General features: G+C 62.2%; 1 protein-coding gene across 6 annotated transcripts in view; it reads left to right on the top strand.

Annotated features, from left to right (window-relative positions):
* Positions 1-267: 267 nt before the first annotated feature.
* The window catches only part of KCNQ2 (potassium voltage-gated channel subfamily Q member 2), a 48,030-nt gene continuing 21,587 nt past the window's right edge, over positions 268-26,710 (top strand). For all 6 annotated transcript variants that reach the window (XM_057530096.1, XM_057530095.1, XM_057530094.1 and 3 more), the window contains exons 1-7: positions 268-563; positions 15,071-15,161; positions 16,048-16,174; positions 16,464-16,639; positions 17,519-17,644; positions 21,539-21,649; positions 22,331-22,426. In XM_057530096.1, coding sequence (XP_057386079.1) covers positions 268-563; positions 15,071-15,161; positions 16,048-16,174; positions 16,464-16,639; positions 17,519-17,644; positions 21,539-21,649; positions 22,331-22,426 — 1,023 coding nt within the window. The remainder of the gene's footprint in view (positions 564-15,070; positions 15,162-16,047; positions 16,175-16,463; positions 16,640-17,518; positions 17,645-21,538; positions 21,650-22,330; positions 22,427-26,710) is intronic.

Genomic DNA, 26,710 nt, shown 5'->3' with positions numbered 1-26,710 from the left:
GAGGGGGGGGGCGGGGCGAGGCGGCGGGCGGAGCCGGCGCGGCCGCGGGCCAGGCGCCCAGGCGCGCGCGGAGCGAGGGGGCCGCAGCGTCCCCGCGCGCGGCCCGGGCCCGGCAGGAGCGCGGAGCCGCCGCCGCCGCCGCCGCCGCCGCCGCCGCCTCCGCCTCGGCCATGCGGCTCCCGGGCCGGGGAACTGGGCTCGGGCCCGCGCCGCCCCCCGCGCGCCGCCCCCGCTGAGCCCGCGCCCGCCCGGGCGCCGCCCGGCACCATGGTGCAGAAGTCTCGCAACGGCGGCGTGTACCCTGGCCCGAGCGGGGAGAAGAAGCTCAAGGTGGGCTTCGTGGGGCTGGACCCCGGCGCGCCCGACTCCACCCGAGACGGCGCGCTGCTCATCGCCGGCTCCGAGGCCCCCAAGCGCGGCAGCATCCTGAGTAAGCCGCGCGCGGGCGGCGCGGGCGCCGGGAAGCCCCCCAAGCGCAACGCCTTCTACCGCAAGCTGCAGAATTTCCTCTACAACGTGTTGGAGCGGCCGCGCGGCTGGGCTTTCATCTACCACGCCTACGTGTGAGTGCCCACCCGGGCGGCGGGCGCGGGTCGCGACGCACCCGGGCGATCGGCCGCTGGCGGCCCGTGGGCGCGCAGCTGCGGGCTACGAGGGCCTCCGTGTGTGTCCGAGCGCCCGCGTCGGTCACACCGTGTGCCTGGGGTCCCTCGGTTCAAGCGAAGGGCAGAGGCTGGAGAGCGATTTTGGAGACATCTGGTTGGAAGGAGTTCTGGGGTCGGGGTGGGGGCGCCTGTCCCCCTCCCGCGCCCTCCAGCGGCCTGGTTGGGTTGCATCAGTACCTCCCCCGCAGGATGGGGAGATGTGCAGCGCCCCAGCCTCCCCTCCTCAGCCCTGAGAGGCCCCTCCCCACGGCCACTGCACTGAACAAAGGGCCGACCAGGGAGGGAGGGCGGCGCTGCCCGTCCTGTCACTGGATCTGGACTCCTAGAGGGCCCCCTCTAGATGGGTTCCCTCAAAGAAGGGGAAATGGGGGGAGGGGCTGGCCAACCCTTCCCCATCCCCCCAAGCCGCTCACTCTCCTTCTAGGGTGAGCTTCTGGGGTGCTGAAATGGCGGAGGGGTCCCATCATTACTCTCCTCCCCCAGCCGTAGGCTGAGGGCAGTTAGTTGGCTGTCCTGCCCCGTGGTGCCTGCACCCACCCCTGGCCTGGCCTTCGTCGCCCCACCCGCCCCTCCACCCAGCACAGCCCTGAGCCCCTCTGCAGCTGCTAGCTGGAGGAGCAGGTGCAGGCCTGACGCCCCTGTGCGCATTCTGGGCTCCAGACCCCTTTACTGCAGAGCGGACCCCCAGGAAGAGGGGTACCACCATCCTGGGGCCGCCAGCCCTGCCCCGGGAGGGCTGTCGGTGTCCCTGGGCCCATTGTTCAGGGAACTCCTGGCTCCTGAGGCAGGCCTGGTGGCCACAGGCCGGCATTGTGTGCACACGGGTGTTCAAGCGTGTGGCGTGTGTGTGTGTGCGCGCGCGCCCGTGCTGGTGGCGAGCACGGCCTCTGAGCCTACAGGCGCTCTCTCCCATCCCAGCAAGACTGGGCCCGGGACTCGGCCATTTTGTGAGAAAGAGGCATTTGGGGATGGGAGTGAGGGGTGGATTCTGGGAAACCATCTCCGACCAAGTGCCCACCTGGGATGAGGGGGGGTGTGCCCGTGAGTGTGTCTGTGACCTGTGAGCGTGTGCTCTGGACGGACCCTCTGTGGGTGGGGGAGAAGACCCTGGGAGGAAACGCCAAGCTGCCGGAGGGGTAGGTGTCCCGGGGGTCACCACAGCCCTGGAGGCCTCCTGGCCACTGTCCCCAGCCCCAGCGCTGAGCCACCCCGGGAGTCCCAAGAGGCAGAGGCTCCCCTGGCACTGTGTCAGCCCCCGCCTGCCCCAGGGAGGTGACCTGGCTCTTCCCGGGGCAGACATGCCCAGGTGTGCTCTTCCTCCTTGGAAGAGCCCCGTGCCTCCTCTCCCTGCCGGGCGGGGGCCAGCTCTGGTCAGCCAGGTCCTGGCCTGAGGTGACCTCTGGTGTGTGGGCACAGCCCAGCGGTGCCCCCACTCCTGTCTGACCTGTGGTGCGGCTGCTGGAGGGTTTGCTGTGCTTTGGGCACGAAGGTCCCCGCTGGCAGCACTTCCCGGGGTCCCCTCTGTGTGGCCTCTCCCTGCCCAGGCCTGAAGTGGCCGGCCCCTCTGTGCGTCCTGCGTCCTAGAAGCTGCTGCAGCCTCCAGACCTGGGAGCAGAGCGTGGGGACTGGGGCCAGGCAGCTGCTCTCGGGTGTGGGTCTGCGTTGCCCGCCCCGCGGGAGTGCCCGAGTCAGGACAGGTGGGCCTGCAGTGTGTGCGGGTCCAGGGGCGGTGAATGGGGCACAGCTGCCCCTGCCCCCAGGGCACTGTGGAGGCTACCGCGTGGGGTCTCCACTCTCCCGGCGCTGCCCGGGGGTGCTCCTGAACGGCGACATCTCTGTCCCACCCCGGGTCCCCGGGCCTGCATTCACTAGCTGTCCCCAGGCCCAGCCCATCCTTGGGGCCCAGCCCACTGGACTCAGGAGGCCTTCACTGCCCCCATGCTGGTCCCCAGTGGTGCGGCCTCCCCTGTGCACCCCCCGCCCCCCAGCAGGGACTGGCCCTCGTCTGTTTGGTTTGTTGATTAAACCAGCTCAAGCCCCTCCTGAGCTGGGCCTGGGGGGGTGCCGATGGGGGCAGGGAGTAGTCCCAGGGCTGGGGCAGTGCTGCCCTCCTGGGCCACCTTCCTCTGCCTTTTGCCACCAAAGCCTGGCTTCTGGAAGGCGGAGGTGTGCTGAGCCCTCCGGTTGTCAGAGGTGGGGAGGGAGGCGGCCGCCCTCTGGCCCCCGGGCTTGGTGGGCACCAGGCCAGGTGCCCCCCGCCCTTTGCGGAAGGGGCTGTCTTCACGGACGTGCCTCTGGGCCTGGAGCCATCGCCATCACTGCTTCTGCCTGTTAGCGGCTCCACGAGCACTGCTGGGGGCGGGAGGCTTCCCTGAGTCAGGGGGGATCCCGGACCAGGCTGAGGGGAGCCCGCCCGGGCCAGCCCTCCCAGCCCCGAGGCCCTTGCAGGGTCCATTCCTCTGCGCCGGCTGGAGAGAGAGAGAGCAGTCCCCGCTTGGGCAGGTCCCCGCCCCGCATGACTCCTCACCCAGATCTGGCTGGGATTCTGGGCGGGCAGGCTGGTGTCGTCTGCAGTGAGTGGGGGCCCTGTTGCGAGGAGCTGGGCCGTGTGGGGTGGGGAAGGGGTGCATCTCAGCTCCCCATTGCCTGCCCTTCACACCCCTAGGCAGGTCTCGGGGCTCCGAGGGCCTGTGCACCCCTAGAGCAGGGAGTCTTTACATGAGAGGATTTTCTAGCTACGGTCTAGAGTTTTCATGAGCTTCTCAGAGGGGGTGTGAGCCACAGAAAAGGCCCCAAACCACTTCAGGGATGTGTGTCCAGGCCAGTGGGGCCCCAGGGGCTACTCATCTGCTTCAGGCAAGCCCTCGGGGGTCCTCTGAGAGCCTGGGTTGGGCGCGCTGCCCCCTCCCCTCTCGGGTGGGAGCGGCAGCTGCTCCATCGTGGTGGGGGGGGGGTGGGGGGATCTCCCCGAGGCTCAAGTTAGGAGGGAAGGGGAACCGCACGTCTTCTGGGCCGGCCCGCTGTCTGCGGGTCTCAGGGGTTTCTCACTTCGTGGCCCCATTTTCACTGGTGAGGAAACCGAGGCTGAGATGGTCGACTTCCTGAGTTGCCCCACTCACGCCGGACGGAAGGGGTCTCTGCCCAGTGATGGGAGCTTGGGGTGCAGATCGGTTGACTTTTCCAACATCCAAAAGCCACTTGGAGTTGCCAGGTGAGACTGTGTTTGAAATAGGCGGGATGGAAAATGCTGGTGACTGCAGGGCAGGGACTGGCCCCTGGAGGCCGGGGCTCGCCTGAGCGGCTCACTTTTGTGAGCTGCCTTCTCTCGGGCTGGTCCAACGAGCCCTCTCCGTCCTCGGATGGCGTCCAGGTGGGTCTCGGGGGGCCTCCGACGTTTCGGGGCCTGTGGCTGGGGGCAGCGGGATGGGGGCCTGGGGCCTCAGGGCCCTGCTGCAGTCCCCTGCGTGGCCTCGGATAGCCCAAGTGGGGTTCCACATTTGGTCACATGCAGGCCGCCCGCTGCCCCCTCTCACCTGTCCGCCCTCGGGTGGGCAAGTGTGGGCCCACGTGCTGGCCTCTCTTTTCCTCGGTGTGACTGCATTTGGGGGGCATGGGGGTGCCCAGAGCAAGTGGCCAGGGTGTCTGCTTCTGAGAGGAGACTGGGGTCTGAATGGCTGTATTCTCAGCTTCTTTCAGCTCCCAGACCTCGCTGCAATCCTGGGGAGGAAATGTCTATTGATTGAAGAGTTGGAGAATCTTATGGAAATTTCCCCAAAGGTGAAAATGGTAGGAGGGTTGTGGTTTCCAGGGAAACCAGGGCTCAGCAGACCGTCCCGGCCGGCTGTCTGGAGACCTCAGGCCTCCTTGTAGGATTTCTCACCCACAATAAGACAATGAAGTGTTTCTTAATCACGGTGTCTAATTACACTGTCGTGAATCCCCGCAAACGGTCTGTGTCCTCAAGGTAATGGGGTCCATAGGAAGCTCCGTTCTTGACAGTTTCACAGATCAGAACAAAGAAAAATCTCTGTTTTGTTAGAAACCAGTGCAAGTCAGACATTGAAACTAGTCTCTACGGAGACTCGGCGGGGTCTTCGACGTGGGCACCGCCTCTGAAAACACCTAAACCCGGAATGATTGTGAAGAGACGGGATTGTTTCCAAGAGCGAAGCCCGAGTCTGGTGGTGGAGAGAGTGTCTGGGGAGGGGGGGGTTCTTCCCGACTCGTTTGCGTCAGTAAATGAATCCTAGGCTGTGTTAATCTCTGCGCTCTTGCTTGCCCGCGATGAGGCCCGGCGTCTGCTCCTGGGCATTGCTCACAAGGTGTCCTGAGTCCGTCCTGGTGAGCCCACCAGGCTGCCCCCACCCCCGGAAGCTGCGTTCTGAATGCCCCGGAGAAGGAACAGGGTCCAGAGGACCGAGAGTTCTCTGGGGCCTTTCATGGAAGGTGCTGAGGGCCAGGGTGGCGGTGGGGGACCCCGCGGAGGGCCGAGCCTCCGTTCGCAAGGACGGGCAGGGACGTGCTGCGGGCATTCCGGGCCTGCCGTTCCTCTCCTTGCGGTGGACGGGAGGGGTGGGGCTGGGGGCCAGGCCTGGGGCTCACGATGCTGGGTGGGCCCTGGGCTGGAGGCTTCTGCCCCTTCCTGAGGCAAGGCTTGTGAGAGACATTGGCCTGTGTCCGATAGCCTCATTATAAACCGTGCTGCCTGGCTTACCTCGTAGGCGGGTCATTTGAAACGTTCTCGAGTGTAAATGGAGGATCTTCCCTGCGTGGAAATCGCCGGGTACGTGCCTCAGTCACAGACGTCACCTCGTCACCCCCACGCCCCCGTCAGGTGTGGTGTGAGGTTATAACCGGTGATGGTTCAGAGGGCGCGTGTGGGCAGAGGGTGGCGAGCCGTGGGGACCGTGGGCTCCGGGTGGGCCTGGCGGGGATCCGGCCTGCGCTGCCGCTCCTGGCCTGAGGGCCCTGTGTCCCCTCCTCTGGGACGTGGGGACACAGTTCTGTGCTTGTCTCCTGTGAATCACTCAGCACAGTGCTCGGAGCGTGTGACATTCATGGGGTCCTGGCCGCGTTGTTTGTCACTCAGCAAGGAGGAAGACCAGGCGGAGGGAGGTTGGCGCGTCCGGGACAGCACCCTGGGCCGTCCGCCCTCTGCGCGGCCCGGGTACGTTCTCAGTCCCATCGGCCAGTGGCTGGGCCTGGATGGAGGCGTTTGGGGCTGCTGTGAACGTGGCCGCGTGATTAGACACGGGGCCCCCGTCTGAAGCTGCGCTTGTCCAGGAGGACTGGCCGTTTTCCTAAAGGACCTCACTGTTCTACAGCTGCCCGGGTATTGGGAGAAGTCTTCCTTCCACGGCTGAAGGGTCCCAGCACCCTGGACCTCCAAGCATGGAGGCCAGAACGGTTTTGGCTTGGAAAGGACCATTGCGAGCGGGTTGTACCAATGGACCCCCAGACCGTAAAGGGGACCTCGGGTTTCCGCATGGGCTGCGTCCTGCTGAGCTGCACCCCCTCCTAAGCTGTCGTGTGGTGACTTAGCGTCACGTGGGCCGCCAGGCTGAGCCCACCTCCAGAGGGCGCTGCCCCGGAGCATGGGAGGCTCCTTCTGGCACGGCCACTCCCTTCTGAAGGCTGGTGCCCGCTGCGCTTTCCAACAGCGGTCTGCCGACAGCTCTGCGGCGTCGGGCAACGGGTCTCACCTGTGCCACGCCGTTCCCTCCCAGCTGTGGGGCACCCGGCCAGCCAGCCCGGGCCCGCTTGGTGGAAAGAAGAGGGGCGTGCAGCCCCGAGGTGGTCCCCCAGGGACTCTGCCTTCCATGCTGAGGGGAGGGTTTGACGAAGCTGCCCCCGGCCCCCCAGGCCCTCCTTCCACTTTTCTGCAGGCGGCCGTGGCCCGATGACCGCTCTCAGCTTGCTCCCCTGGCAGCTGGTGGGGCGGCGGTGAACCCCCAAAACCCCTCTTGGTGAGGTGGGTGCGTGCAGGAGGGGGTCAGGGCAGAGAGAGGACTATTTCTAAAGCCTGTCTGTGCCTCGTGTGAATTAAGACAGCCATGGCCAGAGTTGGAGGGAGGTGGTCCAGGGGCTGTTTTGCTAACGGTCTGGAGTTAGGAAGAGGGCTGGTCTTTGTTGTTTGAAGCTGGGCTGCACCAAGCTTTTAATTCATCCAGGAGGAAGCAGGGCTGGGGATGCCTGGGTCTTGGAGCCCCTGGGTGGGCAGCTCTGGGGCCTGCGTGCCTCCCAGTGGGGGCTGCAGGGCCCACATTCCTCAGTTTGCCCTAGTGCGTTTGGGTGACTTCATCCACAGCCCAGCCAGAGCCCCGGGGGATGCAGGCCCCAGAGTTCCCTACTGCGAAGGCCTGGGTTCGGCAAGTGAGGGTTCCGTCATGCAAAGGGGGTTCCCCGGGGAACGGGCAGGATGGTTCCTGCCGAGGGGAGAACAGGGACAGCGGCAGGACTTCTACCAGGTGTCATGACGCTGCGGGGCGGGGCGCAGGAGAGCCGGGCTGAGTAACGGACCCAAGTGCGCGCTGGTGAGCGGGGCCAGCAGCGCTCGAGGCCGGCAGAGGCTGGGTGAGGGCTGTGCCTTCTCCAGCAGCCCCAAGGACAGTGGGGAGACCCCTGGTCTGGGGCGGGTGCCCGCCCACGAGGGGGCTCTCGCTTCTTCTCGGCCACCAGCTGCCCAGAGCCTTGGTCCCACTGCCCAGCAGCTGGGATCGGCCAAAGGGAGGGCACGCTGGAGCGGGCAGGCCTTTTCCGGCAGCTCCTTGCAGAGGCCGTGTTGGCTCCGCTTGGTTGAGACGTGAGGGTGGGTGTGTTCCAGCCGCCAGCCCTGAGTCTGACCTTCGTCTCCAGGATGTACTCAGAGCTGAGCGTCCTTAGGCTCTGCCAGCTACCCAGCTTGAGTAAAATTAGGTCTTTAATTTTTTCAGATTACCCGGCATAATTTTTAAAAAATATTTATTTATTTATTTATTTGGTTGTGCTGGGTCTTAGTCGCAGCACGTGGGCTCCTTAGTTGCGAACTCCTAGTTGCAGCGTGCATGTGGGATCTAGTTCCCTGGCCAGGGACCGAACCCGGGCCCCCTGCATTGGGAGCGCGGAGTCCCAGCCACTGCGCCACCAGGGAAGGGCCCTGGAATAATTCTGTAAATGTACAGAACCGCGTTTGTTCCAGAAAGTCCTACTCAGAGTCATTGGAAACAGCGTCTCCAGAGATCCCTTAATCGTCTGTTGTGGTGACAGGTCTCAGCTCCCAGGTTGTTCCTGGCTGTCTGCTGCGTGTGCCCCCACCCAGGCCCCTCCCTCCTCCAGGTCCTGTCTGGTCCGCCCCTTCCTTCCCTGGGGCCTCAGTCTTGACCTGACTAGAGAGCTTAGAACTTTTGGGTTTGCTTTTACATTTAGGCTTGGAAAAAAATATTTGAAGGGTTTGTCTGAGGAAAAAGCCAGTTCCTCCTGGGATTCCAGGCTTTGTGGGAGGAAGCGGGGGCGGGGGGGGCAGTGGGATGTGGAAGCGGGAGGAGCCTGGGTGAGCACCTGCTGATCTATTTCTGTTCCTGGGAGCAGGGCTCTGAGCAGGGCCTGGCTGGTCCACTGGCGTTTATAAGTCTGTTCTCCCCAGAGACCAAGCCTTGATGTGGGATGTGGTGGCAGCACCGGGACGGGCCCTCCAGCAGGAGGGCAGGGCCCGACCCGGGGTTCCGACTTTCACCCGAAGGAACAGGAAGTGAGAGCATTTGGAGCTCAGCCTCTGGCGGGGGTGACCCGGGTGAGCCGATGCAGGACTGGCGTGCAGGGCGCTGGCCACGGTCCTGATCACGAGCCCACGGCCGTCTCTCCAAGTGAGCTCCGTGCAGGACCATGGAAAGTGGGGAAATTTGCCCACCACTGGCTGGCCTGGGGAAGGGGCTCTTGGGGCAGGCGCCCAGCCACCCCTCGTCTGGACCACTTGCTTCCGTCTCCCGATTTGGCCTTTTGTGCTCACAGAGCTCTTTCCTCCTTGGTTAATGTTCTCCAAGACGGTCCTCTCCGATTTGTGTGGTGTGATTAGCCGAGAGCTGAATTAATATCGTGTGGACGGAAATCCAGTGTTCCAGGCCAGGCGGTGGGCAGACAGCACTGCATGGTCTGAGCGAGAGGGGCTGGCAGCCTCTTAGAGAAACACCTGGTTATGGTCCCTTATCTTTTCTGACTATGAAAGTTACACACGTCCACCGTAGGAAACGGAGAAGATGCAGAAAACCTGAGGAGGAGCGTTTGTCTTTCCCGACTTACTTCCGAGCATCTGTGCCTGTCTCTGCGTTTCTTAAAGGAGATCGGATTCAGGCTCTGTCATCCTCCTCCGTGCTAACCGTGTGTGGTGGGGATTTTCCCGTGGAATCAGACAAGTCTCTGCTGGACGAGTGCTGGGCTTTGTCTCTGTCGTCAGGGCTGCTGGTGCCCCTGGGGTCGGGGGAGAATGAGGTGGCCCTGTCACTGAACCCTCACCCTACGCCCTCGGTGGCTTATGGCTGGGGAGCAGACAGCGCCTCTGGCCTGGAGAAGGACCCCAGGCAAGCACATGCCTGGTGGCCCCCCGGGGTCAGGACCAGGGCTGGTCCAGGAGGGGGCTTGTTAAAACGAGGTCCTGCCCATGGCTGAGCCCTCCGTCGCTGTCGCTGGAGGTGTGCAAATGGAGGCCGGCAGAACACCAGGAGTGTTTTTAGGAGACCACTGAGCTATGAGCCGTGGGGCACGGGGGGAGTGGGCCAGCCCGAGAGCCGCTTGGAGGGTGTTCAGGAAGAGTCCGGGGGAGCAGGCCTGGCCGTGCTGTCGACCTGGGGAGGCGGGTCTGTGAGGGTCCCTGGTGTGGGGGTACCCTGAGCGCCTGCATGGGGTCCTGTGCTCACGAAGGGGATGTCAGATGCCGGGGGTGGTCCAAACTGACCCCTCGTGGGGGGAGGAGCACCTCTCCCCCGGAAGATGGTATTTGCCCTGGGTCCTGACCTCAGAGGCCTGTCCACAGCAGTGCCTCCCTCGGGGGACCCCTCCCCTCCTCACCCCGCTCCTGCGCAGGCTTCCATGTGGTGGGGCTATGGGACCCGCAGGGCCGGAGTCAGCCATGGTGACTGTTTCGTCAAGCCAGCTCCCTGGACAGAGCCCGGCACTCGAGGAACCCCAAAGGTGGCTGCGCTGGGGGTGTGTGTGGCAGGCCTGGGGGACGCACCCCAGGACGGGGACCCCCAGAGTGAGCCGGGGCCGGGGGAGACCAGGACTTACAAGGACAGAAGAGCTCAGTGTGGACCATGGAAGAAAACACACCTGGAGGGGGACCCCCGCCCCACAGCTCAGGAAATCACCCAGCCAGTGGTTGCCTGCTCCCCACCTGTGCATGCTAAGGCGTCCCAAGGGGAGGCTGGGGCCCTCCTTGCCCCCCAGGAGGCCTCAGAGCAGTGTCCTTCCTTGAAGGATGGGGTCAGGTCCCCTGCCGGCAGGGGGTGCGGGGAGCAGTGTGGGCAGAGGGGTGGGCTCTCCCACCCACATCTGTGCTGACGCAGAGGGGAGCTGAGGCCCAGGTGGGGAGGGCTTGCCTGGGCACAGATGGGCGGATGGGCTTTACCCTCTGCTTCAGTCCCTGACAACCTGGCCTGTTTCTCTTTTTTTCTTTAATTGAGGTGAAATCCACAGAATGTGCAATTATTCAATTTAATTTAATTCAAGGGAGGCCTCAAATGCCAAGGCCGGAGTCGGACCTTCCCAGGATCTGGGACTTCCTGGGTTGGGGCCTGTAAGGTCTGAGGCGTTTACTGAGCACTTACTTGCCGCGTACGGGGGTCCTGAGTGCCCGCCTGCTTCACCCCCTACGGCCCAGGCTCGGGTGGGTGCTTCCGAGAACCTTCCATTCTCCCGTCAGCAGGCTCAGACAGGGCCTGCCGGGACTGCAGTGGGCCTGGCTGGGCTGCCTGTGGGCGGGCCTCGTGTCCAGGGTAGGGTCTGCACACGGCCTCCCGCTCCCTCCGGCCGTGGCGGGATCTCAGAGCGATTCCTCGCGTCTGGTTTGCGCCCGGGGCAGCCGTCAGGAGTCCGGGCTTCCTGCCCCCCAGAGACTGGCAGTGGCACCAGGTCCTGGAGGCAGAGCAGTTCATTAGGGGTGAAATTAGATTCCGGGTTGCAGCGCCAACTGCAGTCCTGATGGACGAGGCAGCGGGAGGTTCCCCGGGGACCCGGTGCGGGCGCTCGGGCCTCACGCTGGCGGCTCCTCCCCCCGGCCTCCCCTGGGCTCCCGGGCCACCCGGCCTTATCGGGATGGACGTTATTCTGGGGGGACCCCGCCAGTGGAAGCGGTGCTCAGGCTCGGCCCCGCGCGGCCGCGGTGAGCTGCCTCACAGCCTCTGTTTTCTCATCTGTAAAACGGCTGAGCCTCTTCTTCCAATCCGCTGGGTTGTCGCCTGCCTGGTACCTAGCTGAATGGTAGCCTGGGGGGTGGTGCTTGATGTCAGGGACCCCTCCCCATCCTCCGCTCCCGGCTCTGCCAGCCAGGGGCTGGGGGTGAGCAAGTGGGGTGCTGATAACACGACTTCCCTTCCTCCCAACCCGCCATTCGCTTATAGAAGGTGTATTTCACTAACTATGGAACATGAGATGAATAATCCCAGTCATCTCCCAACTTAGTCTTGGAAGGGAGCGAGGGAGTCTGGGCTGCGGGCCAGCACCGTGGCACCCACCCTGGTGCCCTCCCAACAGTGGAAACCAGACGTGGGGATGAGGTGGCAGAGGCTTTGTCACGTTTTCCGGAAAAGAAATATTCCCTGCAGTCAGATGGGGGGGCTGGGGTGGGAGGGGAGAGCCGAAAGCAGTGGGGTCTCCCTCTGGAGGTGGGGGCTGCCCCCTCCCGAGATGGCGGGGCAGGCAGAACGCACACGTGTGCACCCAGGACCTGCGGCACGGCTGTGGGTGGGCTGACCGCCTCGAGGGGTGTTGTCAGGCCTTGACTGGGGGGCTCCCCTGGCCGATGCCCAAGCCTCCACCACCCTCAGTCCCTCCCGTCACCTCCCGCCTGCCCTGTCTCTCCATGCATCAAAGTCCCTACACTCAGGACCCTGCCGTGCCTCGACCTGTTTCAAAAGAGGGGTCCATCTCTGCCCAGAGCTCAGGCTCTGGAAGTCCCTCCTGATGTCTGACTGAGGTCTGTCCTGCTGCTGTGGATCCTTCAGTGCTGGGGTCAAGCCCACCTTGTGGCCACTCGTGAACTGGGGGGGCGCAGGCCTGGGTGTGCATCTGGGATGTGGTTCTGTTGCTCACTTTCCGGGTGGCCTACCTCCCCCCTGCCCAGCTGAGCAAGGTCTGAGGTCCCTGGCTGCCCTGCCCCTCCACCTGACCCCCGTCACAGCCCCTGGAATCTGGGGCTGGGGACCAGCTGCTGGAGCTGCTCGTCTCCTTGGCAACCGCTGCCAGGGAAGCATCCTGACGTTGAATTCATTGTCATAATTAGCCACCATGTTCTGCCTTTGGAGCCACCTCCTGCCTCCCCTCCTTTCTCTTCCTGCAGCCTGGACAGTTCCCAGGCTGGAGGGCGAGAGAACTCCCCTCCCCCAGGGCCCTGGGGCCTCGGCCCCGGTGTTGGGGAGATGTACAGGACGGTGCTGGCCGTTGAGCTGAACCTTGCAGCAGGGGGACGTGTCTCCCAGCCTGTGGGCGGGTGGAACTGCTCACCGGTCCCATCTGGGGAGGAAGCGGACGCAGCTACTAGCTGCCATGTCCTCTGGGGCCTGGGGGGTCAGTGCTCAGCACACAGCTTGCCTCCCGGGGCCTCCCAGTGGTGCCGGCGGCGTCCACCCTGCACCTCCCCAGTGCCTCTCCGGAGGAGGAGAGGGGAGGAGGGGGGTCCCTTTGATCCACAGCTGCCAGCTCCCATGAGCCTGCCAGGAGCCAGAACCCAGGTCACCGAGGCAAGAGAGGTCTTTGGGAAGGAAGGCCCCTGCCTGGCTCAGATTCCCCAGGGTCTCCAGGACGCTCCGGTGCCCAGGGCCCCAGCATAACTGCAGCGGGCGACCCCGCGATGGGCCTCAGGGCTGGGGGTGATCACCTGCGTCGTCCTGCGGGAGGGCTGGCCCCCCACCCCCCGGCTCCCCGGGGCTGAGCCCCAGGGAAGTGTCCCCTGTAATGGAGGACGCCATGCCGGGGACCACGAGGCCAGAGGCGGAGCCCCCTCCAGCCTTGCGGGACGGGGGTGGGCTTCGGAGGTCTTCGGGCCCAGGATGCGGCTGTGTTCTGGGCAGGGGTGGTCGCCGGTCACAGGGTTACCCGCACACAGGAGGGGACCTGGAGGTAAGTGCCTTTTCCCCATCGTGGCTGCCTGTGAGTGGCCGAGGGGTGGGGGACATCACTGCCCTTTGGAGTTGTCCCTCTCTTGATCTGCGGGGGCCCTGCCTGCACCTGGAGGCATGGCTGGGGTGTCCGCTGCCCGTGGGAGTCTGCTGCCCGCCCCTCCTTCCTCCTCGTCGTGTGGGTGTGCTGGCCTCCTTCTGGAGTGTCCATCCTGCTGCCTCCCCTGCACACCCCAGGCGGTGCCACCTGTGGCCATCTGCCCCAAAACGTCACAAACAAACCTTGGAACGCCGCTGGCGCTTCCTGGGGCGGGGCCGCTGGGGAGGTTCCCAGCTTGGGCCGCAGGTTTGTCTCCTGAACTGCTGGTGGGGCTCCCGACAGCCTGGCCGCTGCCTGCTGGGAAGGGCTGCGCTTCGTGCAGCGTGCCCTGGCCATTCTGGAAGGTTCCGAGATGCTGGTCAGAGCGCCCTGGGGAGGCGGGGCTGAGAGGGCCCGGTCACCTTGGGACCTGGGTCTTTCCTGTTTTCCTTTAGAGGAATGTTTTTATACAGCACGAGGAGCTGGCCTTCGTGGGCGCAGCCCTGGACTCAGTCTCCCTGACAGGTGACGATGGCGTCAGGCATCCCGGGGCCCCGATCTCCAGTCTGGTCAGACCTGCCCGCTGCCAGGTCCTGGACACACTGTCTCCCCCTCTCCCCCCGCCCCCCCGCCTGGCGCCACTCCACTTGCCCTTCGCTCTGCCAGGAACACTTTCCCTTCTCTGTTGGCCCCACCAGCTCTTCATCCTGCAGTGTTGTGGACACCTCCTCAGGGAAGCCCGCCATGTTACACGCCCCCCGGCTCCCGCGCCCAGTGCTGAGCTGAACTGCGTCCAGGTGCCCCGTCTGAGATGGGGGTCCTGCCAGTCCCTCCCACCGCCCAGGCCCCGGCGTCCTGACTCACCACCCTGGGATCTCCTCTGACCCTGGCAGATCCTCTCTGGGCACGTGGGCTCCTTCCCACCGCAGGCAGAGAATTACGAGTATAAGGCACATGAGACATCTGGACATTTTTTCCCCCAGGGCTCAGCTAATTGAATAAATTGGCTAATGAGCAAAGGAAATTAATTGAGGTTTTGAAACGTGACCGTTTCCCCGCGTGCGTTTTGTCTGCGCCAGCGGCCTCCGTTATCCGCCTGTAGCACCTCTGCCCTGGAGCTGGGGGTGCGTCCGGAGACATCCTTGGGGCCACGCTCTGGGGAGGGGCCGCATGTGGAGGCGGGTCTGCGCCTCTCTGGGCCCGGTTGTCAGGCCTCTGGGGCACATGGGCAGGGCCGCCGCTCAGTGACGCAGGCTGGGCTGGGCTGGGCAGGGTAGGGCCCGAGTCACTGTTGCTGTGGCCCGGCTGAGGCTGGACCACGTGGCTTTGGCTCTGAAGGGTCTCATCTCCCCTCCTCCACCACTACCACGGAGGATGGTGGTCTCGACTCCCTGGGGTGATGGGGGAGTCCCAGTGGTGATGAAGTGGGAGGGGCGTGGTGTGCAGTCCCTGCCCAGCTTCCCGTACCAGGTGCCCTGTGCCTCAGGAGGCCTGGACCCTGTCCTCAGCCCTCGGGGGCTCTGCTCCCTGGGACCCCAGCCCCACCCTGTCCGCTCTGGCTGGACACCTGCTGCCCATCAGCCCCCGGCTCCGTTAGTGCCCCCGCCAGCACCGCCTGCAGACACAGGTCCGGCGGCCAAGGGCGCTGGGACGGTGTGTGTGAGGCTGGTGTGAACCGGGAGACAGGAAGTGTCTACTTCGGGGCCTGGGAGGAAACAGCTGTGGATGAGGAGAGGGGTGACCGCATACGGGGTGCCCTGCGTGGGCGTGGGCTGTGCGGCTCACTCATTTCTTGTTTGCCCAGGGGCCCAGAAGGCGCTGTCCCCGTTAGTGTTCCCTCTGAGAGGGACGTTGGACGTTGGCGGGGGCGGCAGGGGGAGCACGGTGGGCATCCTGGAGAGCAGCTGGGCCCAGTCATCACTGTGGAGCCCTGGGCTGCCCGTGCCTGCTGCTCTGCCCTGTGCCTTCCCGCGCCGGCTGGGTGCCCGGCCTGGCTGACCGCCCTCTGCTCCGGCCCCCAGGTTCCTGCTGGTCTTCTCCTGCCTCGTGCTGTCTGTGTTCTCCACCATCAAGGAGTACGAGAAGAGCTCGGAGGGCGCGCTCTACATCCTGGTGGGTCCCGCAGGTCGGCGCAGACGGGCCTGATGGCGGCGGAGCCCGTGGGCGGCAGCCTGTCCCCGGTCCCGTTGGTCTGATCTCCCAGACGCCCACCGGCAGGGACCCCCGTCCTCCTGGCACCCAGGGCCCCTGCTCTTCCTGGTAGCCCTTGGGTCCCTCCCAGCCTCCCCTCCTGACGTTGGTGATACTGCCGCATCCTCAGCGCCCACCCGCCCCTCCCCCGAACACCCCCGGCACCCTGTTACCCTCCAGCCTAGGCGGGCCCCTCCCTGTGTCGTCACAGTGCCTGAGAGCCCCCCACTGTCCCCACCCCCCTTCCCGCCTTCTGTTCTCACTAGAGCCTGAGGGCCCCGGTGGCCCCCTCCACCTCAGAGTGTGGGGTGTTCCCTGGCAGATGTGGGCGTGGGCTGGGGGTTGTGAAGCTCACAGCAACCCCGTGATAGGTCGGGGCAGGCGCCATGGCAACCACAGGTAATTTCTGTGTTGCTGTTGGTGATGGAGGTACGGGGCCACGGGGAAGCTGATGCCGCCTCCAGACGCACCTCTGGGGAGCCCTCCGCCCCTGCCCGCCCTGCGCTGTGTCCTGGGGCTGCCCCGGGCATGGGAGCCCCGCCCCCTTGGCAGTTACCTGAGACCCTCCATCGGCTCTGCCCTCTGTGTCCCCACTCCCACACCAGCTACACAGGACGGGGGTCCCCACTCGCACACCAGCTACACAGGACGGGGTCCCCACTCCCACACCAGCTACACAGGACGGGGGTCCCCACTCTCACACCAGCTACACAGGACGGGGTCCCCACTCCCACACCAGCTACACAACACTCTCCCCTCCCCCCCACCAGCTGAGCCAGCAGTGGCTCAGCTGTGGCTTCCCCTGCAGGAAATCGTGACCATCGTGGTGTTCGGCGTGGAGTACTTCGTGCGGATCTGGGCCGCCGGCTGCTGCTGCCGGTACCGCGGCTGGAGGGGGCGGCTCAAGTTTGCGCGGAAGCCCTTCTGTGTGATCGGTGAGACCCGGTGCAGGTGGGGGCAGGCAGGACTGCAGGATCGGCTCCTTCTGGAAGTTTCTCGTCACCTGCCCTCTTGGCGTCAGAGCCCCTGGTTATTGTGGCCTGAGTGCAGGGCAATGAGGTGTCGGGCGGCCGTGCCCAGGGCAGGGCCGGGCTGGGCGGACAGTGGAGCCAGGCCCACGCCGGCACTTTGTGCGCGTCCGTCTGTCCCTCCTCCCGGGGCCCTGGCGGGGGGCTGCCCTTCTGCGGCGGGGGCCGCCCCGAGCTCCTCCGCTGTCTCCCGCAGACATCATGGTGCTCATTGCGTCCATCGCCGTGCTGGCCGCCGGCTCCCAGGGCAACGTCTTCGCCACGTCGGCGCTCCGGAGTCTCCGCTTCCTGCAGATCCTGCGCATGATCCGTATGGACCGGCGGGGCGGCACCTGGAAGCTGCTGGGCTCCGTGGTCTACGCGCACAGCAAGGTGAGCCGGCGCCGGGCTGGCTGGCTGGGGCCAGGAGGTCCGGCCAGGCAGGACCCAGTCCCTCGTTTCTTCTGGGCATCTTCCCATGACTTGACCATCTTCCTCTTCTCTCCAGCTTGTCTGCCACGTCCGGTCCCTCTGGGCCCCCCTGGAGCTGGCTCGCTCCTTGGTTGGGTGGCTGTGCTGGATCGGTACCCACTGCCCCCCAACCCCCAGGCTCCTGCCCGTTTAGGCTGAGGCTTGTGGTGGCCGCTGGCCGTGGGACCCGCAAGGTGGCTGCAGCCCCATGTCCCGTCCAGACCCCGTCCCTGTGTTGCCAGGGGCCCTGCCCGCCCAGACCCCGCCCTGCCAGGCTCTGCCAGGAGGCCGTCCTCTTGTGGGTGGGCTTATTGGCCCAAGAGTCCCTTCCCCACCACCCTTCCTGTCTGAGCCCGGAGGCTGGGGCTTGGCTGGCAGGACAGAGAGGGTGGTGGTCCCCCAGGAAGGGCAGCCAGTTGGGGTATCTCCCCCAGGCTCAGGGAAGTTGGGGCAGGGTCCCAGCAGGCCCAAGATTCTCCAGCCTGACTGGCTGACGGCCGCCTGGGGACACTCCCTTCCTGGGTGGATGCAGCACTGAGCCGTCCCTACCCACCGTCCTCCAGGGGTGAGGTGCATAGGTGTGGGACCACCCAGGGCTGGAACTGGAAGACGCGCTCCACCTCCCGCCTGCCCCGGGCTCGGGGCTGCTGGGGCTCTGCGGCCGGCTCTCGGGAGGGGCACCCACCCGCTGAAGCCCGGGGGATGCAGCGCCCAGCAAACCTCCAGGCAGGCGGGGCCTCCTGCTCCCGGGGGTGAGTCGGGCTGGACGCTGGCCCAGCGACTGTGATGGGCCTCTTTCAGGAGCTGGTCACTGCCTGGTACATCGGCTTCCTCTGCCTCATCCTGGCCTCGTTTCTGGTGTACTTGGCGGAGAAGGGAGAGAACGATCACTTTGATACCTACGCGGACGCGCTCTGGTGGGGCCTGGTGAGTGCCCGGCCGCTGGGGCCCCTCCCCTTCACTGAGGACACGCTCACCGGGTGTGGCCTTCCTTGGGGTCCCTCCTGCGCATTGTCTGCCCTCCCCCGCTCCCCACTCCAGGACGCGCCCCTGACCCCTGGGCCTGGACAGGAGACGCACGGCTCTCCCTGGCTGGCCTGGCCAGAGACGTCTCTCTGGGGCCTCCTGCTGGCCACTGCTGACTGTGATGCCACGCGGACGTGGCGGCCCAGGCGGGGTGGGGGCAGGGGACGCGCTGGTCTGTGTGGGGTGGAGAGAGGCCTGGGCCCAGGGAGCCTGTGCCCAGCCATGGCCAGTCACCTTCCCTCCTTCCTCACTGACCACCTGTGTGACCTCGGTGATGGGGGCAGGGGGGTCCTGCGGTCCTACTGATGGGCAGGAGAGTTTGAAAAAGGGGAAATGGACGCCCTGGTTCTCCCAGCTCAACCTCCCAGGCTGCCCCCACCCAGGGTGGGTCCGGAGCTGGTGGATTTTCAGCCCATGCTCACGGCCACCCACCTCCTGAGCCCCTCGAGGGCCACTCTCCTGTCACCGGGTGCAAGTGGCCTCTTCTGAGAAAAGCCTTCCTGGGCCCCCCTCTGCAGGGCCCCTCCTGCTCTGAGTGGCAATGCCCCGCGTTCTCCGAGTGTGCCCTCTGGAGACCAGGCTGGGCCCCGCGGGCCTCGGCCCCAGTGGCTGAATGGACCTCGGCCTGGCTCCTCCTCCCCGTTGCCATGGACGTCCCCAGGCCGGGGGGCCAGAGTGCCCTCCTTTGCGAGCTCTTCCTGGGGGTACTGGACACTCAGCCTGGGGGCACTGGGCCGGGGGTCGTGTGGAGGGTCCCGTGGGTGTGGGACGTTAGAGTCCGTTGTCTCCTGGGACCCCAGACCCAGTTCCGAAAACGAGGACCACGTGACCTCGGGCAGATGCTGCAAATCCAGTCGCTGGCAAGAGGGATGCCTGCTTTCACCTGGCCTTTAAGCCAGAGAGCAATTTACTTGTAGTTATTGTACTAATTGCCACGAGGCCCGGAGTCTGTGTCCCTCTACCGACCACGTGGGAAGCAGGGTGATCGGGAGCCTGGGTGGGTGGGGCTCGGCGGGAGAGGGGAGCTGAGGCCCGGGCACCGGGAGCCGCGCATCAGGGCCCACAGCTGCTGCGCACCCAGCCTCTGACTGGACAGCCCGGGCCTCGCCGCTCTCTCGGCCTGCCCTGCCCAGGCCCTCCGGGGGGGCCTCCCCATCTTTAAGAATTGAATCAAAATCTTAAACACGCCCAATAGTGCCTGAGTGTTACAGTGAAAATGTGCCCCACTCCCATCCCCCCCTTGTGGTGCCCCCCCCCAGAAGACGGGGGAACCCTTCTGCGTATCCCTCACCTACACCGGGATTTCCTCTGTGAGCTTTATTTTTATTTTATTTTAGGCCGTGCCTCGCGGCTTTCGGGATCTTAGTCCCCCGACCAGGGGTTGAGCCCAGGCCCTCGGCAGTGAGAGCGCTGAGTTGTAACCGCTGGACTGCCAGGGAGTTCCCTCCCCTGTGACCTTAGACTTCAGAGGCTCACTTTGTTCCGTGATAGGGTGCGATTAGCCCCCTCCCTGTCCCTGTCATTCTTGGAAAGCGTCTTGCCCGAGCCCCCCTTTCTTCTGCTCTGTGGGCCGGGGGCCCTCGGAGGGGCCTCACTGGCGTCGGGCGAGTCCCCCCACTGCAGCGCGCTCAAGCCAGCCCCCCGAACGCTGGCCGTGAACGCTGACCCCTGAGGGCCGGGCCCCCAATGCTGGGCCCCCAGGTGCCGAGTCTCCCGGCACCACCCCCAGTCTGCGCTTGGTTTGGAGGTCACAGTCTTCTGAGGGAGGAAGTTTGTGAGACGCGTGTGTCTGAAGGTGCCCCAATTCCACGGTCCCGCTGGCGGCCGGGCCCCTCCCTCCCTGACGCTCTTCTGGAACGTGGGCCCTGTGGGGGGGGGGCTTCCTTCCAGGAGGCTGGTGCCCTTCGCGGCTTCGAAGTCTACAGCTTCCTCCTTCCCTCCTTCCCGGGGCGCCGAGGCCACTGCTGAGCCCGCTGGACCGCGGAACGTGTCCTATCTGGATTCCTCATCTCTTTGCCTACATCCTGGGAGGTGTCTTCCACCTGACCCTGTGTGATTTGGGTCTCGTTTTCAAGACTCTTTGTTTTATGGATACACTTTCTTCTCTCTGTGCAGGGATAATGGAATTTTTAGGAAGTCTTTGCCCCGTTGGAGGCTTTCTGACCAGCTCTGGGGTCCCAAGAGTAGGGCCAGGCATGGGGCATAGAGGCCCGGCTGCTGGTGGGTGGGCAGGAGGGGAAGGGTCTCCCCTCTCGCTGCCCCAGTGATCGCCGGTGTTGGGAGGACATGGGTCTGCGGTCCTGGGGCGGGTGCCGTCCTGCCCTGCATGCCCTGCGCCTACATCAGCGCCAGGTCTGGGGGCCTCTCCTTGAGCCCCGAGAGCCCTTGGGTTTCTCCCCACCTCCTGGCCCTGAGTCAGGCCCGCATCGGCCTCCGTCTTGCCCGGTTCACTGCCCTCGCCCTCGGCTTGTGTCCTTTCACAGCCTTTCCTGTCGCGCTGTGGAGTTTTTGGGGGGGAGGCGTGATTTTAAGTATTTTACGTCTTTAAAATGTGTTTAGTTTCTGTTGAAAGCAGTCGAATAGAGGAGCCCAATCACCGGGAGGTTTCTGGTGAGAAGCGAGTGTCCTTCTCACTCCACCCAGCTCCCTGTTACCTGCGCCCAGCTCGCTGGCGCCTTCCCAGAACCTTCTACGCAGGTCCGAATGCCTTGGCTGTGATTTCGCAGGTGACGGGCACAGAAGTCCCTGCTGGCAAAGCCATGATTATTCAGCCCCGTTTTGCAGACTCTTCTCAGACTGCACAGTGGGCTTTGGGTGGACTCTCTGCATGACCCCAGAGTCGGGGGGATGGATTCCCAGGGTGGACGGTGGGTGGGTGGAGAGAGGTGTCCGTGCCTGTGGCGCGTGGGCCAGTTGACCCTGCTGTCCGGGTCCCCCGATGAGGAAGGTCTGCTGCTCTCCGTTGCCCGGCCAGGGCCGCCGATGCCCCCAGCCCCTGCTCCTGCTCACACCTCGGCCCCTCCCGCGGTTTGGCTAAGACCCCCCCTCTCAGGGCCCGCCTGGGCCCGCCTCCCAGCCCAGCCGGCCACGTGGTCTGTCCTGAGCCTCCGTGCCTGCCTCTGTGTGTGGCCTTGGTGGTCCTGCACACCAGGCCTGAGTCTCCACTTTGGCGGGTTTTGTGGGAGCTACCTGAAAATGGCCCCCTCCATTTGGGCTCCCGGGAAGGCCCGTCCGGGCCCCACTTCCTCCCTGCCCACTCCCCGCCGCAGAGCAATTCTAAACACAAACCCTCGGCTCCCCCAGCGCCTCCGAGGCCCTGCCTGCCACACCCTGGGGAGGGGCCTTTTCCTTCTCCAGTCTCTCCCCTCCTGTCGCCTCCTCCAGCCCCACCGCCGGCCCCTCCCGCTCTCCTGGCCTCAGCTTACAAGCCTCCCTCCGAAGGGCCCCACGCGACCCTCTCCGCGTCCCTGGAGGGTCCCTCGGCACTGTCACCTCTCAGGCCCCTGGCTCTCTCCTAGCCTCCTGGCTCCTGGCTGGGTGTGAAATGAGAGCAGAGCCTGATCCCCCCGCCCAGCGCATAGGGAAGGAGCAGAGGCTCGGAGTTCGGATGTGATTGTTGAGGGGGAAGGGCGGCCAATAGTGACCCTGGCCTCTCGGGCCCTGGGAGGGCGGCGTGGCTGCGGGGGTGGTTTGTCCAGCTGCCCTGAGGCCTCAGGAGGAGGGTCCGGCTCAGGTCCCGGGCCTCCAGGCGGCCACTGTCCGGCCTGGCTGAGCGATGGGGCCTGCTGTCCGCAGATCACCCTGACGACCATCGGCTACGGGGACAAGTACCCCCAGACCTGGAACGGGAGGCTCCTGGCGGCAACTTTCACCCTCATTGGCGTCTCCTTCTTTGCTCTTCCTGCTGTGAGTCGTGCCCCTTCCTGCCTTTGCTGGGGACGGGGTCTGGGCTCCCCTGGTGACCACAGCTGCCCTCGGGGCCATGTGGGGCAGGGGCAGGGCTCCCAGCAGGTCCACGGGCCCCAGGAGTGGACGTGGCAGCCTCCACAACCTGCCGCCCCAGGCTGTACCTTCTGACCCGTGTCTGTGGGTCACTGTTAGTGCCTCCCAGCCTTGCGGGATTGGCCAGTCGGGTCCTTGTGACCAGGAGCGGTGCTGTACAGTGACACAGCCCCGTCAGGTCTCCTTCAGAAGAGGCAAGGGCCCTGTTAACCCTCTACCCGCAGCTGCGGGGGCGGGGCTGGCGATGCTGTCCTCCCGGTGGCCCTTCTCTGTGACCCCGGGCCACACCCCTGCACTCACTCCGGTGTGGACAAATCGGGGAGGAGGATTAATCTCTGGGCCCAGATGTGTTCCGAGTGGGCCCCGCCAGGCTCCTGGAAGCCTGAAGCTCCCTTCACCCCAAATCCAAGTCTTTCCCCCCAGCCTGTCTCCTGGCATTGGGGGCTGAGGAGGCAGGAAGGTGGAGCCAGAAGTGTGCAGGCAAGGGTGGGGTGGGGGTGTGGTCCCCTGGACGTGGTCCGACCCTGAGGAGCTCAGTGTGGGGCTGTGGTCCCTGGGGCATCGTCTGACCCCAGTGACTTGCAGGGCATTTTGGGGTCTGGCTTTGCCCTGAAGGTTCAAGAGCAGCACCGTCAGAAGCACTTTGAGAAGAGGCGGAACCCTGCAGCAGGCCTGATCCAGGTGAGTCCAGGTGGCCCCCCACAGGGAGTGCCGTGTGGACCTCCACGTAGACCGGCAGAGCCCCTGGCCTGGGCCCACGGTGTTGGAGTGGAGCCCTGCTTGGCATCTGTCTCCCTGTTGGGGGATTCGAGTCTGTGCTGAGAACCAGCTTAGATGCCCGCAGCTATCTGGCAGCTACAGCACAGGCAGCAGCAAGGCGGGTGCTGGCCAGCGTTCTATGAGCCCTGGGTCCTGGGCCAGGCTGTCACAGGTGCCCCCGAGGTGTCCCTTCACAGTGCTGACACCCATCCTGCACTTGTGGAATCAGGGTTCAGAGATCCCCATGCAGGTAGGTGCCAGAGCGAAGTCTGTGCTGCCCCAGCTCACACTGCCCACCCGATCGCTGGGGGTCACAGCGGCCACTCGGCCTCCAGTAGTGCTTCATGAGCCATCCTGAGAGTGTGGGCCCGAGCACAGGCTGCCCGATGGGCCCAGCATTCCTGCAGCCCCTCCCAAAGCCCAGGGGACCCAGTGGACCTTTGGAGTTGACTGGCCTTTACTGCCGGCTGGACACTGCCCTGGCCCCTCAAGTGCATTTCTTTTTTAAAGGTGTGGTCTTGCCCTGGGTGCAGCCTACTTTTGTGTATGTATGTATGCATGTGTCTTTCACCATAAGAACTTCAAATGGCTACTTCTTTTAAATGCAAACGAGTGTGAAGAAGAACAAAAATGCCCCCCAGTCCCACCCACTATTGACAATAAAGTCACAGCACTACGTGTGGTTCTGAGGTTTGAGTGGCGCAGGGAAGGAGCGTGGCCTGAACACGCAGCACCTACCCTCTGCCCCTCCTCTCCGAGAAGCTCGGAGGTTTGGGAAGGAGACGTGGAAGAATTAGGGCTTGGGAAGGACCCCCATACACTGGGGGATCTAGGAGGCACACACATGCCCAGTGCTGGGCGCAGGCTCAGAAGTGACTGGAGGAGATGCTAATTGCTCACCTCAGGCTGATCTTTAGACTCCATGCAAGCAGGAAGTGATGGCTAAGGCAGAGCTGTAAGCGACCTTCTCAGATGTTGGAGGAATGCCCCAACACAGAGCCGGTCTGCAGAGGCTGAGACCATTTGTTTCCTCTTTGGTTCTTTGGGTTTAAGGGAACGTCTGTCAAGTCACCATCTGACCACTGAGCTAAGGGAACAGAGACTTCAGTGACCACACACAACAAAGAATACAGCGTTTACAGAATAGCTTAGAAAAGTCACTTAACAAACTACAATCAACAACAAGCAGCAGCAACAAACTCCGGGGATGGGGAGGAATCTGACTTCCAGAGGTACCACATTACAATACTCAAAATGTCTAGTTTTCAACAAAAAATTGTGAGGCATGCGAAGAAACAAGGAAGTATAATCCAGTCACAGGAATAAAAAATTAATAGAAACTATCCCTGAAGAAGCCCTGATGTTTGATTTACTAGACAAAGACTTTCAATTAGCTGTTTAAATATGCACAAAAGACTAAAGGAATCCATGGAAATGAACTAAAGGAAATCGGAAGAATGATGTCTCACCAAATAGAGAATGTCCATAGAGATAGAAATAATATAAAGGAAACAGATAGAAATTCTGGAGCTGAAGAGTACAATAACTGAAATGAAAAATGCAGTAGAGGGTTCAGCAGCAGATCTGAGCAGGCAGAAGGAAGAATCGCAGACTTGAAGACAGGTGAGTTGAAGTCACCCAGTCTGAGGAGCGGAAAGAGAACAAGTGAAGAAAAATGAGCAGAGCCCATGAGACCTGTGGGATACCATTTAATGTACCGATATTTGCATAATGGGAGTCCCAGAAAGAGAAGAGGGGTTGGACAAAAAGAATACCTGAAAAAATAAGGCTGAAAACTTCCCAGATTTGATGAAAGATGTGAATCTGTACATCCAAGTAGTGTAAAGTCAAAGAGATTCACACCAGGACTCATTATGATCAAACTGTTGAAGCCCACAGACAGGGGGAGTCTTGGAAGCAGCAGGAGAGAAAGGACTCTTGGTGCCCAAGGGTCCTCCGTGAGGGTAACTGCCGATTTCTCATCAGAAACCATGGGGACCAGAAGGCAGTGGGATGACGTGTTTAAAGTCTGCAAAGAAAAAACTGTCGACCCAGAATTCTGGTCTGGCAAAATTATGCTTCAAAAGAGAAATCACAGCATTCCCATAAAAACAAAAGCTGAGGGAGTTTGTAGCTAATAGATCTGCCCTACAGGACATGCTGAGGAGGGCTCTTCAGACGGAAGTGAAAGGACCCTGGGCAGTAACTCAAGCCACACAGACACTGGTAAAGTTAACTACACAGGTAAACATGAAAGCGAGCAGTAGTATATTTTTGATTTGTAACTCATTTTTTCCCTTATATGAGTTAAAAACAAAGGCATAAAGCAATAATCATAAATCTGTATATCTGGGTGCACACTGTAGAGGGTGTAATTTGTAACAGTTACAACATAAAGGGGGCGGACCACACGAGCAGAGTCTCTGTTCACTATTGAAGCTGAGTTGGTGTTAATTCAAACTAGATTGTTATAAATTTAAGATGGAATTAACCATAATCCCAGGGTAGCCTTTAAGAAAACAACTAAAAAATACCAGAAAAGGAAACGAGAAGGGACTCAGTAATAACTAGAAAAAAATGAAACTCTACAGAAGGCAATAATGGAGGAATTGAGAAACAAAAAAACAGCAGAAGCAAGTCCTTCCTTATAAGTAATTACTTTAAATGTAAATGGATTAAACTCCCCAATTAAAAGGTAGAGATTGGAGGAATGGATTAAAAATCTATTCAACTATACTAGATCCAAAGATGACAATACACTGAAAGTGAAAGAATGGAAAAAGATATTCCATGCAAACAGTGACCTAGAGCCGGGTTGGCCACACTTGTATCAGACAAAATAGACAAGTCAAGACAAAGAAGGCTGTTATGTATTGATAAGAGTCAATTTATAAAGATGATTAACAATCATAAACATTTATATACTAACAACAGAGTCCTAAAAATATATGAAGCAAAAACTGACAGAATTAAAGGATGAAATAGACATTTCTACAGTAATACCTGGAGAATTCAATACCCCACTTTCAAAATGGGTAGAAAGGTACTTCCCTGGTGGCACAGTGGTTAAGAATTCACCTGCCAATGCAGGGGACACGGGTTTGAGCCCTGGTCCAGGAAGATCCCACATGCCACGGAGCAACTAAGCCCGTGCATCACAGCTACTGAGCCTGTGCTCTAGAGCCCGCGAGCCAGAACTACTGAGCCTGCATGCCACTACTGCTGAAGCCCATGTGCTTAGAGCCCGTGCTCCACAACAAAGAGAAGCCACCGCAATGAGAAGCCCACACACCACAATGAAGAGTAGCTCCTGCTCGCCGCAACTAGAGAAAGCCCGCAGGCAGCAACGAAGACCCAATGCAGCCAAAAATAAATACATTAAAAAAAAATGGGGGGGCTTCCCTGGTGGCGCAGTGGTTGAGAATCTGCCTGTCGATGCAGGGGACACGGGTTCGAGCCCTGGTCTGGGAGGATCCCACATGCCACGGAGCAGCTAGGCCCGTGAGCCACAATTGCTAAGTCTGCGCGTCTGGAGCTTGTGCTCCGCAACGGGAGAGGCCGCGATGGTGAGAGGCCCGTGCACCACGGTGAGGAGTGGCCCCCACTTGCCACAACTGGAGAGGGCCCTCGCACAGAAACGAAGACCCAACACAGCCATAGATATATAAATAAATAAATAAATAAATAAATAAATAAATACCCAAAAGTTAAAAAAAAAAAAATGGGTAGAAAAACCAGACAAAAGATCCTTAGGAGACAGAGGACTTGAACAAACCACGACCCAGCTAGACCTGCAGACATCTGTCATTAGACATGTGTCACCAACCACAGAGAACACATCCTTCTCAAGTGCACGTGGAACATTCCCCAGGGTAGACCATGGGTTGGGCCAAAACAAGTCTCGATAGTTGGGTGCCACATCTATCCAATGAGGAAAGGACAGTCTCTTTGACAGTGGTTCTGGGATACTGGATACCCATGTTTAAAGGAGTGAAGTTTGACCCTTACCTCACACCAATACAAAATTAACTCCAAATGGATTAAAAACCTAAATATAAGAGCTAAAACTAAAATTCTTAGTTGAAATTATGGATGTAAATCTCTATGACTTTGGTTTCTTAGATATGACACCAAAAGCACAAGCAATAAAAGAAAAAATAAGACTAGCAAAATTAAAAACTTTTGTACGTTAAAGGACACTATTCA

This window comes from Balaenoptera acutorostrata, chromosome 15, assembly GCF_949987535.1.
Source record: "Balaenoptera acutorostrata chromosome 15, mBalAcu1.1, whole genome shotgun sequence".
Lineage (NCBI taxonomy): Eukaryota > Metazoa > Chordata > Mammalia > Artiodactyla > Balaenopteridae > Balaenoptera > Balaenoptera acutorostrata.
Note: the sequence above shows the minus strand (reverse complement) of the source record. Positions and strands in the feature narration are given on the sequence as shown.